At 39.8% G+C, this 17,943-nt stretch overlaps 1 protein-coding gene across 1 annotated transcript; it reads left to right on the forward strand.

Moving 5' to 3' along the window:
* Positions 1 to 8,839: 8,839 nt before the first annotated feature.
* Positions 8,840 to 15,240, forward strand: LOC140064473 (keratin, type I cytoskeletal 12-like). The gene is made up of 8 exons (XM_072111403.1): positions 8,840 to 9,324; positions 10,818 to 10,900; positions 12,058 to 12,214; positions 12,306 to 12,464; positions 12,790 to 12,915; positions 13,048 to 13,265; positions 13,504 to 13,559; positions 14,728 to 15,240. Exons 1-8 carry the CDS (start codon positions 8,935 to 8,937, stop codon positions 14,826 to 14,828), a joined length of 1,290 nt encoding a protein of 429 aa, XP_071967504.1. The 5' UTR covers positions 8,840 to 8,934; the 3' UTR covers positions 14,829 to 15,240.
* The last annotated feature ends 2,703 nt before the right edge of the window (positions 15,241 to 17,943 follow it).

The following is a 17,943-nucleotide window of genomic DNA, read 5'->3' on the forward strand; positions in this document are numbered from 1 at the left end:
GCGGCGCGCCGCCTCCCTGGGGCCATGTGACTGATCACATGATCAGTCACGTGATCGGCACAAACCGGAAGCAGGCGTCGCAGGTGGCGTGTACGAACCGGCTGCTTAAAAGACAGCTGGTAAAGCGCAGCAAGTTGCTACACACGCCAGTCGCCTTGTCTGGGCTTCACTAAGCTGGACGGCCTGGGGACTAAAGGAACTACTGCCTGGTCTCCACCACTATGCAACCTAAGGAAATCTAAGAATCACCGACACCAGTGATATCTATATATCCCCTGATGAATCCGCGGGATTGCGGAAGAAACGCGTTGGGATAATGGGACATTTCGTATGGCTCTGAGATCACCTGATAACGTGGAGCTACAAGAGCAAGGGCAAGCTGCACGCCAGGGACAGCTGTGGACCGTCCTTGTGAGGACGGGAGTTTATGGGCAATACCAAGGTGTGAGTATAGTCTGTAAGGGATACCTAGGTCCTTTTTCACCTGTGAGAACCAGATGGTCCGTATCTCATACCCAGGATTGGTAAGAACATTCCATCTTTTACCCTTTACATACCACTGTTACTGCTATTATCATTATAGCACACACCTGTATTATTACTAGTCTTCCACATGGCAGCGAACATAGACCGGCTGCCACTCTTGCGAGACTGAGTGCCTACTGCCTGCATTTGATGCTATCTGATACCTGGCGTGCATCACCTTGTGTACATTTTTTACTTGTGATTAGTAGTGTAGATGGCGCTACTTTTTGGGCCCTGTGCTTTTTGACACTGCATACAGCACAGTGACCCATGTTTGTTGATGTTGATGTATTACTTTTCATGAATATAGTGGTTTTTAAAGGAATTTTTGCATTAAATGTTAAGTTTTATATGTTTTTCACCTTGCAATAACTATATTTAAATAACTAGGTGATTGGTATAGTCCCTTCCTTACTGTGGATTTAAGAGTAAGCAGAGGGCCGATCCTATAACCTCCAAATATATTGAGGCTGTGTGTCACAATATGACATCACGGTGCAAATCACTGCTAAAATCAAACACCAGAAAAAAACAACTAGCACCAAAAATAATTAATGCCCCCATTGTACAAAAACCAACAGAAAAATATTGAATGTTGTGTATCCTCATGTGGGAGTTTCAGAATAGTAGAATAGCCAACAGTTTCAGGCTTTGTTCCTACAATATTCATTACATCTTTCAACAGCAGGACTCAAGAGCTCTTCATTCAAGGAACATGAACATTCTGTCTTACACAAAATAACAACTTATGATCTGAACAAATCTCGTCAAGTTGTAAGGACGCACACCCTTTCTTTAAGGATGACTGCCAAGATCAACAGCCACACAAGCTGAGTTTCCTGCCATTGACCATTATCATTATGAACATTAGGATCAACACTGAATTGACTTTTCCCTCACTGCTTTACTAAATTAACCCCTTCTGCAGTAACTTCATTTTTCTTTCACATTGAACAACTAAACAATATGTATCTCCATGTATCATTGGTGGTCTCAGCAGTGCTGCTGGAGTAGCCTGATGGGATGTAGGTTTTCTATATGGCAATTGTGTAAAGGTTGCAATGATGTTTGTGGTTATGGTGAAACAGTATTTTCACATGGGCATTCACAAGTAATTCCTGCTATATATATATATATATATATATATATACAGGCAGTCCCCGGGTTACGTACAAGATAGGGACTGGGGGTTTGTTCTTAAGTTGAATTTGTATGTAAGTCGAAACTGTATATTTTATAATTGAAGTTCTAGACAATTTTTTTTTTTTTGCCCCATTGACAATTGGAGTTTCAAAATTTTTGCTGTAATTGGACCAAGGATTATCAATAAAGCTTCATTACGGACACCTTACAGCTGATCATTGCAGTCTGGGACTATAGTAAAGCATCCAGAGAGCTTCACCAGAGGTCACAGTGGGCAGAGGGGTCCGTCTGTAACTATGGGTTGTCTGTAAGTCGGGTGTCCTTAAGTAGGGGACCGCCTGTATATGTATATACATGCGGTCACCTACTTAAGAACAATCGACAATCGACTTACATACGACCCCTAGTTATAAACGGACCACTGGATATTAGTAATTTATTGTACTTTAGTCCTAGGCTACAATAAACAGCTGCAACAGTTATCACAGGTGTCTGTAATGAAGCTTTAGTGTTAATATTGATCATCACAAATCTGCGGTAACTGTGTGATGCCATCATGTCAATATGGACCAAAATCTCTGAGGAATGCTTCCAGCACCTTGTTGAATCTATGCCACGAAGAATTGAGGCAGTTCTGAAGGCAAAAGGGGGTCCAACCCGTTACTAGCATGGTGTACCTAATAAAGTGGCCGGTGAGTGTATATATATACATATATATACAGTTGCATGTAATTTAAAAAAAAATATCTATGTGAAGATAGTTTCCCATAAATGTAGTCATTTTGGCCATTAGAAACCAAAGCTGTTCTTGTATATGACCCTCTCACACCCTGGCAGTGATGGCCATGCATGCGCTATTAAGGCCTCACGGATCATCTGGATTCAGTGGTCATTACCACAGGACATCTGTGGGACATGTAGTAACTTCCCCACTATTTCATATGCAAAAACTATTTGCTTCTTTGAACAATAATTCCAGCAGCAATGGTCCTTTCTGTCCTTCTTTTTTAAGGAACAACTTGGCTACATCTATGAGAAATAATGGGTATTTTTTTTTTAATAACATCCAATTCAATATATGTATGTATATGGAAGATACATAAAAATAAATGTGAGAATACTCCTTAGATTTTGTCAATTTTATAACTGCTATCAGTGCACTACTTTCATCACCTTAAAGGAGTTTTCCCACAAACTAAAGTTAGGCCCTATCCACTGTGGATCAGTGGGGGTTCTCAGTGCATTTCCCCCTCAGTGTATTTCCCCCACAGTGCTAATACCCCCACAGATCGCTAAACGAGGGGTTTGTCGGACGCCTCGCAGCTCCGTCTGACTAATGGAGCAGATGGTCGTGCATGACCGTTCTACTCCATTTATCTCTATGGAGCTGACCAAAATTGCCAAGCGCCGCACTCCATATAGCCTTATACTTTGTCTAAGATGAGTCACCTTTAGAGGCTGAAGGGGAAGCGTCTTTTTAAATCCCCTTATCTTTGTTTCTATAAAATCTAAAGACATGCTTTTTGGGCCATATTATATATAAGATTTTTTTCTTTGGGATCACATTAAGCTTTTGGTTCTGTGAGCTACAGAACTGGAGATACCGATAGTTAAAGATATAGGCAAAAACTAGATCTTGTAAGACTTTTCATTTTAAGTGTGTTTTGCCAGGGACATTTCTTGATGGAGACTTCAGATGTATATCTTTGACACATAACACCAAGTGTGTTCTTTTAAAAAAAACAAAGCATTTTTTACATTCCTGGAATCAACTAAATTTGAAAGTTTTTCTTACTTTCCTAGGTAAAACTCTAAGCAAACATGCCAAGTACCAACTGCTTAAGACATGTTTGCTCACACCCTTAGTGACTGTCATGCTCCAGTTCCTTATCTCCTGTGGCTTGAAAGATAGGGCACAAAAGGTTAAAAATGTCACCATTACTCACATTATTATTTATGACAAAGTGCATTCTGACATATAGAAGCACATGAAAATATGTTCAGTTCTTTTTAAGCATCCCTCCACTTTAAGGATATTATTTATAATCTGGTAAATCCAGAATCTAGAATTGCTATATATCTGCAGAATTATTGGTCATTGGTAGGGGGAGCATATGGGCATACTGTATACAAATACTGAAAGTAAGAATGCATAATGAATTAATAGCAGAATGTTTGATCTAAAAACAATATGATGCTTAAATTGATTTTTTGGGATCTTCAGGTGTTGATATTCATGGCCTACACTTGCATTGTTGCCAGTAAGCTTTGCACTGGAGCAGTGAATTGTTAACACACCATAATAATGGGGAATAAACACTTTTGACATCCAGAGAATACAGCTTGGAGGAAACAGTGATCCTTAGGGGACTTAAATTGTGTACAGTTGGAGTACTACAGCAAAACCACTACATTGTGAACCGAATTTCTTTATTGTCCTTCAACTCTACAGTTTGTTTGGCAAAAATAGGTAACCAATGGGGTATCTCGTCTGTTGCACCCCTGTAATAAGCAGAATGGGGGATTGGAAGTCCCTATGATCTGCTTCGGATTTAAGGGTTTGGGTCTTCCTATTAGCATCGGCTTCCAATCAAATGCACAAGTGAGGCACTACTTTAAAATAGCTTGTAAATGTTTCTTTGTATTGAGCATATTGAACAGCAGCATTCAATATCCACCCAGTAGTGTTTAAAAATGTTCTCGTCTCTAAGTCATTTTGTTCCAGTCAATGCAGGTAGAAACTTTTCTAATGGAGCCACTCAGGAATGTAGTGAGGAAGAGTGTGTCATTGATGTTACGGAGTCGTGGGTCAATGGTGTAAAGCTTTACTCTTAAGATTACAACTGATTGCTAGGGGTTCAAGGAGAGGGATAACCTGTGATCAGCTTGCTATGGGAGAAGCCTTTTGAACTTTCCAAAATAGAAAATCCCTTGTGGTGTTTGTAGATTTAGAGCAAAAGCAATATTCCAATTAACCTCATCATCCTTAACTGTAAAAGATAATACACTCTAGGGTACATATATCCTACATCTGGCTTTGTGCACCTGTTTTTAGGGGCAGATGTATCTAAGTGGTTTCTCCTTATTAATACATGTGATATTTGAGGAGTTCTATAGTCTTCAGTGAATTTGTAGCTTTAAAAAAAAAAACCACAAAAGGTCTCCAAAAGTTAGTAGGGGACATGTGTGGATTAGCCCAGATTTTGTGACTTTTTCTAACTTTTTTTAAAGCACTTGCAACTTTCACATCTGCATTTGGCATCTAAAAAAAATTCAACCATGGTAAACCATAAAGGGAGAGGGGCTTAGGTGTAAAAAAGTAAAAAAAAGTGCATATGCGCTGTGAAAAGTATCAAATAAAGAAGAAAAAGCTAAGCCACACATTAGATACATGTCCCACTGAATCATGTTCTTGTGCCTGAAGCTCCCTACAAAACATTGCACCAGACAGTTAATTTACTGAGTACACACCATTATTGTGTCTCTGCTGTCATGGGTGTCTGACTCTGAAACAGTGGATCATTTCGTCAAGTGCAAAACTGGTTTTCTGGCAGCACGATAGAAAAGGCTGCAATAACATTGAGCCTCACCCCTAGTAGTGATAAATCATCACTCCTGGGACATATTGGGGAATCATATCACATACCAAGAGAATAAGGTGTGCAGCAATTCACCCCCACCCAAGAGCATAATCATTATCACTATTCACCTGTGTGGAAATGGCATTTCTCAATACAAACTCGTAGGAGGGAATGACACGGGGAGGTGATGAAGCATAAAAGGAATGGAAGACGTACATTGTTACCGCCACACCCTGGCTGCACAAATTAGGATTACTGTCACTTCACTAAGATCCCATCCATAGAGTATGCTGAAAAGACTTTGTTTCTATGCCACGCCATATTTGGTGCCATTACAAAGATTTTGTTGGGAACATACATGGTGGCAATTTCATAATCTATCAAAATTAATTCCCTGGATAGATTACTGTCAATACAATTGGGTTACTATATCAGAGCCATTTTGAGATGTATATAGATCCCAGGTCTAGAGCATGTTTCCTATAATCTCCATGGAACCCAAATGGTCAATATATGTCTTTATTCTATTCCTGTTGCCAACCTTGTAGAACGTTATCTATTCACTGGGGGTTACTACCAAAAAAGGATGATGGGGCCATTTAAGAGATGAAACTCTGACTTGGATAATACCACTGTAATTGCAAATAAAGGATGGAGACCAGTCCTAAGCATCATAGGTAAAACAGGGTTACGCAAAAAGACAAACTTGTCTCCAGAGCAAATTTTCTGATTCTGTAGACCCTCTCAAGTCTTGCAGCTGCTTGTGTAATTCGGGGAATTGCTGCTGTCTAGAGACATAACTAGTTACTAGTGAAGTACCGGAGGATACTCTGATATTTGCTTGAAGCAAATATTGGATTCCAGAAATACAGCAGAATTTAGATTTTAGTAGGGCCTATTTATAATGTCGATGGATTATGGCCCCTAATTTGGTGGGCTAATGGAACCCACTCAGGCACTTAGCAGAACTTACAGTTTATCGGTCCCCCTACACAAACAGTTTTATGACCTCCATTTATCATGTGACACCACTAATATTTCACAGCTATCTCTCATATTTACTGTAGTGCCTATATTTCGGGGGGGGGGGACTAAATCTGAGTTATGATCCGGTCAGAAGAAATAATGACAGTATCAATATCAGCTTGGGGAATTACTAGTGACTGAATAATATATAAAATGATTGCTTTGACTAAGTAGGACTATGTAGGGCTTGGGATTCCTGACAATGCCAAGTCCGGGAGACAACTGCTATGTACCCCACCATGCAAATCACACATGACAGGACAAAGAGTGGCCTTGTTAGTGTTCAGCGGGTTACAATGCCTACATCCGGGTATACCTACACCTTTCATTGTTGTATGCCCAATATCATGGTAGGAAAACCAGTGTGTAGGACACACATAGTAATTATCTCATTGTGAAACTGAGGCCTGCTGGCTGGATGTGATTGTGCTTAGCAACACATAGTGTAATTGGATTCCACACGAAAACACTGCATTCATTGCAGCTCAGTTTCTTAGCTCCTCTACAAAAGTCATATATTATGTTACATCATTATTACCATTCTTTATAAGGGCAATGCCAATGCTTTACACTGCAGGACTAGATGCCCATTATCTGATGTGCCAGAAAAATCACAATATAATCAATACTGATCCCAATCCACCCAATTAATTTGGTAGGTTAGGCCTCTGTGGTTGTGTCTCTGAGCAGTACTGGATTATAATATAGACAGTTTGGGCCGTAGCCCGGGGCCTAAACCTTCTAGGACTCCCATGGCCACCCAAACCACCCACCAAATTTAATACTGAAAAGCACCTTCACACATGTAATCTTTGTACCACTATTTATGCTCTCATTACACATGTACAGAAGAGCCATTTCAGGTCCATTGAAGGTCCTCAAAGATCCTGAAATTGCAGATTGAAAGCAGACAGAAAGAAGCTTTATTTTAGCACCATATGTAGGAAGTGATTCCAGACTTGTAAGGGCTATAATATTCATAGAGTCCAGGGTCCATTGAAGTCTTAAGATGCCCTTGCCACTAACCCCAATAAATGATTGGGGTCAGAGGCACAACCAAAGAGACCTGACCTAGCAGTAGAAACTCTTGAAACCTCAAAGCTGTATTAACCATGGAACGGCTCAGTTCACAGTCAGTACTATAGGGGAATAAAGAAAAGACTGGACTCCCACACTGCCAGTCATAGAAGAATACAGTGCCTTGGGCCAGGGAGAGCTTAAGTCTCAAGGATATGAAAATGAGACAACTGACCGGGACTCTTTAAGACTAGATCTCTATGACCAACCCAAAAGTTTAATAATTTACTACTCTGGTCCACCATACACTGTAACATCCTTGTCAAGCTTGTTATGACAAAATAAAAACCTGCAATATGACCTATATGAGAGGGTCTGAGGTATGTTGATACTCAAGTAATATTATCTTCAGAAGATTTGTGTACCACTCAGCCCTGCCACATCCACAGATAATAAAAACAAGTATACAGGTTCAGGTCACTGAGTTGTACCTGATATTTCGTTGCCCTTTTATCTTTTCTTTGTTCTTATACCATCAAACAAATCTTAGCTGACCATAAGGAGATGGTTCATTCAGAAATACTACAGTACAAACCTTTATGTAGTTAGATGTAGTCTCCAACCTGTATGGCCTCCAAATGTACAGCTCCAGGCACAGGTACAGCTCACATTCTGGGATTACTGAGACTTCTAATTTTGCAGCAGATTGAGAGCTACCATTATGACCTTCAGGTTCAAGAGTGGTAGTTTGTGTGCCAGTCTTAATGAATGGCGCACCGGGTGCACAATATACAGAAATTATTAAGGGTTTCAACTTCTTAGTTATTCTGGCATAGAACTTGCGCTCTGGAATGGTCAATATTTTTGGTGCAGGTCATAATATATTTGGCTAGCCACACCATCCCTAACCTGACCCACCTTGTTCCATCTATGCCTAACTATGCCCACCATCTAGATGTTACAAGAATACAGGCACTGATATGAATTAGTACGTTACGTCTATCGATATACTGCCAGTAATGCAACAAGTGGAGAAAAGCTCTAGATTCAATTTTGGCAGTAACATAAGAAAAATGTGTTTTCTGTAATTGTAAGGTTATATTTGCACAGGGTTGTTTTAGATGCAAACACATTCAAAGTTCTGCAACACATGTGCGGTGTATGAAGTAGTATAAAACTTGTGGCTCTTTGGATGTTGCAATAATATAAATCATATAAAAGCTATGCTGTGTGTAATAGTTCTGCAGTTGCTTGAGAACATGAACCAGAGTGAAATAAGGAAGCAAAATACATAAGTAATAAAGGGATAATAGAAAAAGTATTCTCATAAAAAATAGATCTCACCCCACCTTTGTTGTATTGTTATAGTCTACAAATGCCCCAGGCATGTTTCAGTAAGGGATGATACTTACATCTGTTGTTTTTAACAGGTGGGCACAACATACGCAGCAGGTAGACAGAGCGTAAATAAATACTTAGATGGGAAGGAGGAATGTGCACAATGAACACCCAGAGACCCACCCACTCCTCCCGTATAAATGTGACACAGCAGAGCACAGAAGTCAGCCTCTTGCATCTTCCCTACATCAAGTGGTACTGAGTCTCCTGTCTCTGCATCATTGCTGTTCCTCATCCCCACAAAATGTCCTATTCAAGCAGTTTTCAGCTTAAAACATCCAGCCAAAAAGTGCAAAACAGTGGCTTTGGCAGCAGCTATGGTGGATTCAGCAGTGGATCCTTGTCTGGAGTTGGTTTTGGTGGAGGATTGTCATCTCAAAATGCCAAGATCAGTTACTCCAGCTCTGGCTTTGGTGGGAATGATAGTCTTCTGCTTGGTGGAGAGAAGCAGACAATGCAAAACCTGAATGATCGTTTGGCTTCCTATCTGGACAAAGTGAGAGCTTTGGAGTTGGCTAATACCGAGCTGGAAAAGAAAATAAGGGAATGGTATGAGCAGCATCATGCCCTCAACAACACTCAATCCAAAGATTACTCCAAATACTTCCAGGTCATTGAAGATCTCAAGAACAAGGCAAGTACCATGTATATAAGTGAAACTGACCAATAGGGGAACCAGTACAGAGACATGGGATGAGGATGTATTCATACATTGGGTACTGGGTATAGAAGGTATACTGACACTTTTGTGTAAAACCACAGATAATATGTTGTTGTAGCAGACTTAGCATAATGTAGAAAACAACCAATGTTGTTGGGGTTCTGGTTCGCAATTCCCATGGTAACAAGGAAGTTCTTAAATATTCACATCCCATTTGAAATTAGTGCACTCTACTAGAACTTGGAGCTGTTCCTTGATGATATGAATGGTGATCTCAACCACTATTTGACCTTCTCACTTGTTTTTAGCATTCAAAGACACTATGGTGACAAAAAATACAACAATAATGTAGACATAAGGAAGTAATAATTCACTGTAGCCCTGCTGTTCTGAACACAATCCTCTAAGATGGATATAGTCCAACTATTTACATGGGGATTGTCTCCAGGGCTTTCTAGGAATTAGATACTTTCTATTCATGTGTTTTTTCCATCATGTACATATTACACTGTAGACTAATAACGATCGAGATCCCAAGGAAAGCAAACAATACAGATGTCTGCAAATCAAATGGGCCACATGTTAGAAGAAGATATAAGTAGAGTCATACATGTAAAATAGATTTAAGACAAAGATAAGGGAATACCTTCTTATACTATGGTTGTGGGCAACTTTTATCCCATTCAAAAAAAAAAAAACCTGAATCAGTTTCGTAATATATGTAATGTAATCTATTGTTATCCAAAGAACTTTTACCAAAATAGACAAAACAAGATGTAGATATTCATCTTAACACTTAACCTCCTTGGCTTGTTAGAGACGGGACATGTAAATCTCCCCTCAGTGGATTTCTGTTGTGTCTAAAACCTACAGCAACATCATTTGGTTCGAAATTTCTCAGATGACAAGTAACCATACATAAAAGCCAAATATCACAACATGATGGCTATCTATTAGTCCAAGTAACCCTAGGCATTAAAGGTCACAGAATTTCAAAACAATATCCAGAAAAGACAGTGATGATGGGGGATATTATGGGTCAGGAATGTGGCTCAATGAGCAACATTGGTAATTTAAACGGGATTCACATCCAACCAATGACAACATCACTGTGTTTTAGTGTGGATTTTATTCTGACACAAACCAGTTTTTCTATCAAATACCAGAAACATATTGATTGGTTAATTGTATTGGTTATTAAATAGTAAATTTGTTGTCTTAACATTTTTTAGTCTTGGCATCTATCCCACCTATAGATCTATTTACAATGGTGCTTGAATCTGAATTTTAATCAGAATTTTAATTTCATCTCAATAAAATAAAGTGATGAAATTAGACATCTGCTAAAAGAGTTTCATTGGTTTGTGTGCCGACTACTCAAGAAGTCTAAACAAAAATATTTGAGCTACTCAATGGCTTATAGAAACATGAAGTTAACCACATGACAAATCCTTTGTGTTTAACAGATCATCATTGGAAGTACAGACAATGCAAGGATTGTTCTTCAGATTGACAATGCCAGGCTGGCAGCTGATGACTTCAGAACAAAGTGGGTGCAATTTTATGTATTATATTCTATTATGTGGATGATCAAGATGCACAATTCTTATTATCAGATTGATTAAGAACCAGTATTTTATTGATAAAAATGTTTTATTTTTTGTTTGCTGTTTTTAGTAATTACGCTAGTCTAATATAGATCATACGTGTCACGGGTGGTCCCGCGACCCACATCGCGGGTCGTGGGCTCACCCGTGCTGCTCTGCCCCCGCCAGCGCGCCGCCAGCGCATCTCACCCATCCCGGCTCCTGGCTCGCTCCCCTCTGCTGTGAGCGCACGTCCCCGACTGTAGGGCACCTTCTCCAGATTTAAAGGGCCAACGCTTTGCGGCGGGCTCTGGTGAAAACCAGGTGCCACTTGGACTCCGGTCCCAGGTGTCGCCAGGTGTCGCCTAGTTCCATCTCCCGCGGTGGTCCAGAGGATCCACTGATCCTGACAATATGCCTACTTGGACCATGCATCTTCTTTAGTATACCACAAGACAAGACATAGCCTCCAAGTAATACAAGATACCCAAAGTAACTTTTAAAGTCCCCAAAATATTATACGGGCAGTCCCCGGGTTATGTACAAGATAGGGACCGGAGGGTTGTACTTAAGCTGAATTTGTACGTAAGTCGGGTTGCTGGTAACTAAGGATGCATTAGCTGGTGCGATCTCACGCTTCCTTAGTTAACTGGAATCTCCGGCTTCTAGTGCAGTGGCTGGTAACTAAGGAAGCGTGAGATCGCACCAGCGAACGCACCCTTAGTTACCTGAACCCCCCGATACTGCCGGCAATTACTTACTTTATACATCGTCAACAGATTGTGCTCCCCATCACCTCCATGGCCCGCTCCAGCCACTCGCTCCGTCCAACGATCCCCGTCACCTCCATGGCTCCCTACAGCCTCTTGCTCTACCCAACGATCCCCTTCACCTCCACAGCCCGCTCCAGCCTCTCGCACCGCCCAACGATCCCCGTCAACTCCATGGCCTGCCCAATGAGGAGGCACAGCACTCCAAGCAGCGCTATTGAAACCCACAAGTGGACTGCGCATGCGCGGGGTGCAGAGTGCCCCGTTCGTATCTACGGGTTGTCTGTAACTCGAAACGCCATAAGTCGGGGACTGCCTGTATATATTTATTATATCTATTATTTCATTAGGTATGAGAACGAGCTGGCTCTACGCCAGAGTGTAGAGACTGATATCAATGGTCTACGTCGCGTGTTGGATGAACTGACCCTCTCAAGATCTGACCTTGAGCTTCAACTTGAATCCTTGTCTGAGGAGCTTGCATTCCTTAAGAAGAACCACCAGGAGGTAGGAAATATTTTATACTAGTAATATATACTTTATAAATGCATCCTAAAACTAAAAAAGTGATTAATGTCACTCTGTTTCCTCCACATAGGAGATGAATTCCTTTAAGGGTAGCACTGGCCAAGTGAATGTTGAGATGGATGCTGCTCCAGGTGTGGATATCACCAAACTTCTGAATGATATGAGAACAGAGTATGAAGGTCTTGCTGAAAAGAACCGGAGGGAGGCTGAAGAGTGGTTCCTCAAGAAGGTACAGTATAGCTCCCTTGGTAGAATTTGTGCAGAAAAATATGGAGGATTAGGGCCCAATACACAAGGCTGTAGTCTTCAGCCATGTTTGGTCCAGACTTCAGGATCCCTTTTCATGAGCCACTTCACTCATTGAAGTTATAGGTCAGTGGAAACACACCAGGGTATTTTCTTCTTTATATATAACCATAACCCAGGCATGTGCTTTAATGTGCTGATTTTCTATCCACATCAACTAGAATTTTGTTGCAAACATCTACTACTCTTGTAGTAAAAGACTTTTTTTTTTAACATCAAAACAATCTCATCATATTATGTGATTACAGAGTAGTGAATTAAAGAAGGAAATCTCCATGGGAGTACAAGAAGTCCAGTCAAGCCGCTCAGAGATTTCAGACCTTAAGAGGACACTACAGAGTCTTGAAATTGAACTTCAGGCTCAGAACGCAATGGTAAATGAATACAGACCAAGTAATACCAGTTGTGCTTATTTTTATTGAAGCATAGAAAATATTCTGTTCAAAACTGTTTACTTCTCTTACTACTATTTATCTTTTTCTATATGACACACTTATCTATTCCAGAAAAACTCCCTTGAAGGTACATTAGCAGAGACAGAAGGTCGCTACTGTGTTCAGCTTAACCAACTACAGATCCAGATCAGCAGCGTTGAAGAACAGTTGCAACAGGTCAGAGCTGACATGGAAAGGCAGAAGGGAGAGTATGTACGGCTTTTGGACATCAAGACTAGGCTAGAGATGGAGATTGAGACTTACAGACGCCTGCTGGAAGGAGAACTAGGGTAAGAACAACCAATAAATGTATTCAGTGATATACATGAAAGAAACACATTTGGGAAACCTCCTTGGAATACCCACCTAAACTTTGAATGGGAATCAGTTTTTTACAAGAAGTAAAAATAGAATTGAAAATTATTCTCAAAATCGGATCCATATAAGGGGTTTGGAGTGGTTTTAATGTACCACACCAATTAAATGATTAATTGGTGGTATAAGTAACATAGAATTTTATGTTCACAGGTCCTTCACTGTTCAACAGACCAAGTCACAAACATCATCCATTGACTCCAAGAAAGGTTAGTAGGATTTTCATCATAAAAACAAGTCTATAAGAGCATATATAACAATGGGGAAAGCATTGTGTCTTCTATAGACCTGTCTTGGTTAACACCTTTAGCTATTGTGTGTTAAGGACCAAAAAATATTTTGTAAGATAAACATATCCCCTTCAGGAAATGACCATTTACTCCGAAGAGGGATGTAGATAGGTAGAACGAGATTACAATGCGGCAGAATTACTTACTCGTCCCTGCACGATCCCGAGGTGCGTTCACTGACTCCAATGCATAGCTGACGCGATTCACTAAGATTGTGCGCCCGATATCCTGCATCTGTCGCTTCCCCAATCAGGTCCGCCGGAGTTCACCTTCTTATTCCCAGTGCATGTAAGTGCTTGATCTTGCAACACAAATTCAAAGTTAAATCCCGTGGTTTGTCCGAATCCGTCAGGTTGTCCAACAGCCCGTCCCCCAATTTCTGTCGTATGAAAGCTGGCGCCGATGCACCAAAATCTGATTGTGTGCGAAACAATCCCCGGCGAGATCCCCAAAGAGTCGGAAAACCCAACCAAAATGCGGTCACGGGACCCTTAGTAATTAAGCCCCAATGTGTTTACAGCTCAAATAGATCTACCATGGTGTCTACCAATGGTCTACCATGTTGAAATTCCCCATGCTAGTGATGATTGCTTTCATTAGGACAGTATAGACTAATAGCAGAATATCAATCATTCTAAAAGAAAAAATTTTTTATCGCAGCACTACCCTGACATTAACATTGATATGAAATGGACAGTGGGCGTGCTGATGGTGACATACAGGTGCTTAACTGTATCAGAAAATTTGAACAAGACAGAAAGTAGCACCAAGCACCAATCCACACTGTAGCTATAGATGTAGAAAAATTTTATTTTTCACTTTTCTCAAATATTCCCGGGATATTCATACCTTTTAAGTGGATGAATATCCCGGGAATATTTGTGAAAAGTGAAAAATAAAATTTTTCTACTCATACATCTACAGCTACAGTGTGGATTGGTGCTTGGTGCTACTTTCTGTCTTGTTCGAATATCAATCATTGTATTATCATTTTATTATAAAGATTTTCTTGTGTATTCTGTTTTTCTTTCAATTATCTCATTAAGTCCAATATACGGTACATTAACAATAATATAACTTATTACAGATCCAACCAAAACAAGGAAGGTGAAAACAATTGTTGAAGACATTGTTGATGGCAAAGTGATTTCTACTCAAGTCAAGGAAATTGAAGAGCAGATGGACTAATGGAACGTGTTGATGATCACACAGACACAACCTTCTAAAATTCAGTTTGATTACAGTTAGAAGTTTATTGTACTGTTAAATTGGTTATTGGACTGTTAAACTTCTTGGGGCTCACTGTAAGATCTGTAACATAACCTAAAAATCATCATTGTTTTTAATGTATTAAATAATCAGGTGCTACTGGGAAATCTGCACCAAAAGTAGAGCATATGTTGCATTATCCTACACATAGAAGTAGTAAAGTAGTAATTTCTAATTCCTTAATGCAATATGTTTCTTTGGGTGCTTAATGCAATATGTTTTTCCTATAATTTTCCACAATATAAGCTGAAAAACTGTGATGAAAAATTGAAATACTTTGAAAGTTAATGTCCCTGTGATCATTTGACAAATAAAGCATTATATAAAATTATGTGTGAGTCATCTTGAAGCACTACAACTTAATATAAAGATGTTCATGAGCATTGACTTTCTTAAAAGCCAGGAATCCTACAAAGCAGAGAGCCAATAGTGATGCATCTCTATTTCTTAGTTTCTTACTTTTGGAGACTTAATCCAAAGCCAACGGCTCCTTCATACCACATGTCCACGCACACTTCAGTAGGTGCCCAACTTTTGTATTACATAGATGAGATTCTTGAAACATGTTTTTGTGATCTCCTTGTAGACTAAACCATAAAAATACTACATATTGTACAACTTAACTTTCCATACAAAATATGTTCCCGACACAATAGGTCAGCTGTGAGTCAACATTAAGAATTGAGCGTTGGTTATACTGAGAAAAGAAGCTTAGTGACTTTGAGGTTGAAGTTGGTAATAGATAGTGAATACATGCTACCTGTGCAGATAACAAGTTTGTAAGTTTTAAGAATCTTACAGGTAGGTGAAGATCTGATGACATGTCAGTGGACTGATGAAAAACAAATGGACCTTAGAGGGTTTGTCTAATATTTTTAATATATGGGCTATCGACATCAGTATAGCCATTTTTTTAAATTATCTATCTATCTAAATTCATTTGACTTCCTTTTTTCCTAATATTTGCATTGTGAAAAACTGAAGCCATTGTCATATAACAAGTGCTTCCGATGACGCTGGAAATGTTCTTGAGAGCTACTTGGAGGGACATGTTGATACAGGTAAATTACATTAAGGGATGAGCTCAATGTACAGACAGGAAAGGTAGAGAGAGCAGGGTTTTAGGGTCTCAAGCCATGACACATCCAGATACCTCGATGATGTAGAGATTGTATTAGTAACAAGAAACCCACACAAGCTCACAGGAAACATACAAACTCTATGCAAATGTTGTCCTAGATCAGGAATGAGCCCAAGACTTCAGCGTTACCAGGCAACACGTGTGAGCCACGATAGTTGCACTTACAGTATATTGAGGGAACATTTTTGTTCAATTCAACATCAGGTTCACTTCTAAAACCAAGCCGATGTCTTACAAATCTACAAACTGAAAGATAAGTAAAATATCAATTACTCATCTTATAGGTAGACTGGTTGACTTTTATGCAAAAAAAAACTATACAATTTGTATAAAATTCTATAAATTCTATCAAATCTTACCATACAGAAGGGGTTAATCACCAGTGACTCAGAACACACTCATAAGGGAATGACTGAGGAGAAGGAAGTAATTCAGATCTGAAGTAGGAGATAATGGGTCGCCAGGGTGTAGCTCTTTGTATTACCACTACTTACGGTTACTATAGTATGTGAACCATATGGAAAAGGTGATGAAACAACAAGTGATACATGTTCGGATGCAGTCAGCAGACACGATGAAAGGCAAATCATCACAGGCTATGGGCTTTATTCATGGGAACATTGTTCATGGGAACCAAATTAAAACTATTGTTATTATAAGTTACAGCAATTGCTGACCTGAACGATAAGCCGGAGTGAAATAGGGCAAAACGACAATGGTTTGGTTTCTTCATGTATATGGGGTATATTGAGGGTTGTATTTCCAATAGACACTTAAAGGGAATCTGTCATCAAGAACATGCACAACAAACTTACTCACCCCTCACTGTGCCCTTATTCAACAGTGCAGTGCCCCGTCCACTACCGATTAGCTCAATCCACCACCGCTTGGCCCCAATCATAACACGGTATTCGAGAAATGGTGAGGAGACCTGTAGTTTCCCACATAGTGCTCACTTCTAAAAACAATATGCCAGGGAGAAGGACAGGAAGTGGACGAGGAGAACATTTCCTGTCACCTTACATTTGAAGAGACACAGAACTGTCAGTAGAAAAAAAGAGGCGCGGTTCACTGGCAGCCTGGAGAAAACATGACTCTTCTCTTCAGAAGTTGACTCCTCTTTACTCATTTATATATTAGAAAAATGGCCGTAAATTGCCTCTGTGTCAGATAATTTCTTGTGATATGGGAAGGACTTTTAACCCTTTGCCAGCAAGTATTACTGGTGTAAGGGGTAAAATTCTGGTGACAGGTTATGGAGGGGGTATACTCAGAAGCAGGATAGCTTTTTTGTCTTCATATTATTTTTTTAAATCTCATTGGCTAAAGACTGAGAGGGTGTCATAAACCATACAATATAGAGTCATAATATATAGGGGTAATTAAATGGGATGTATGGTATATATTGGTGGGAGCAAAGAGCTAAACAGATTTTGGGGGTGGGGGACATTGGGCTTCCTTAACGTATGGGAGAGCGGCAGGGGCGTAACTACAAGAGGCAGGGCTTCATAGCAGACTGCTGAATGGGACCCCCTTCCCGCTTTAAAATATATATATTACTCTCATATATACACATGGATTTCTTTTTACCTTTATACATAAACATATAGTTCTTCCCTCATACACATTTATAGACTCGCATACATATAGAGCACATACACATCATATATACGCACACATAAAGTGCCATATACAGACATACAGCATATATACATACATACAGTATATACACACCATACACCATACACACATCACAGATAAAGACACATATGCAGCATATATACATCAAATATATGTTAAATACATATTATGCTGTGCACCATAATATATATCCAATGGTGTACATCCTCCATTCTTTAGTGTCAGGTCAGATGATGGGGCCCCCTGACGCTG

This window comes from Engystomops pustulosus, chromosome 6, assembly GCF_040894005.1.
Source record: "Engystomops pustulosus chromosome 6, aEngPut4.maternal, whole genome shotgun sequence".
NCBI lineage: Eukaryota > Metazoa > Chordata > Amphibia > Anura > Leptodactylidae > Engystomops > Engystomops pustulosus.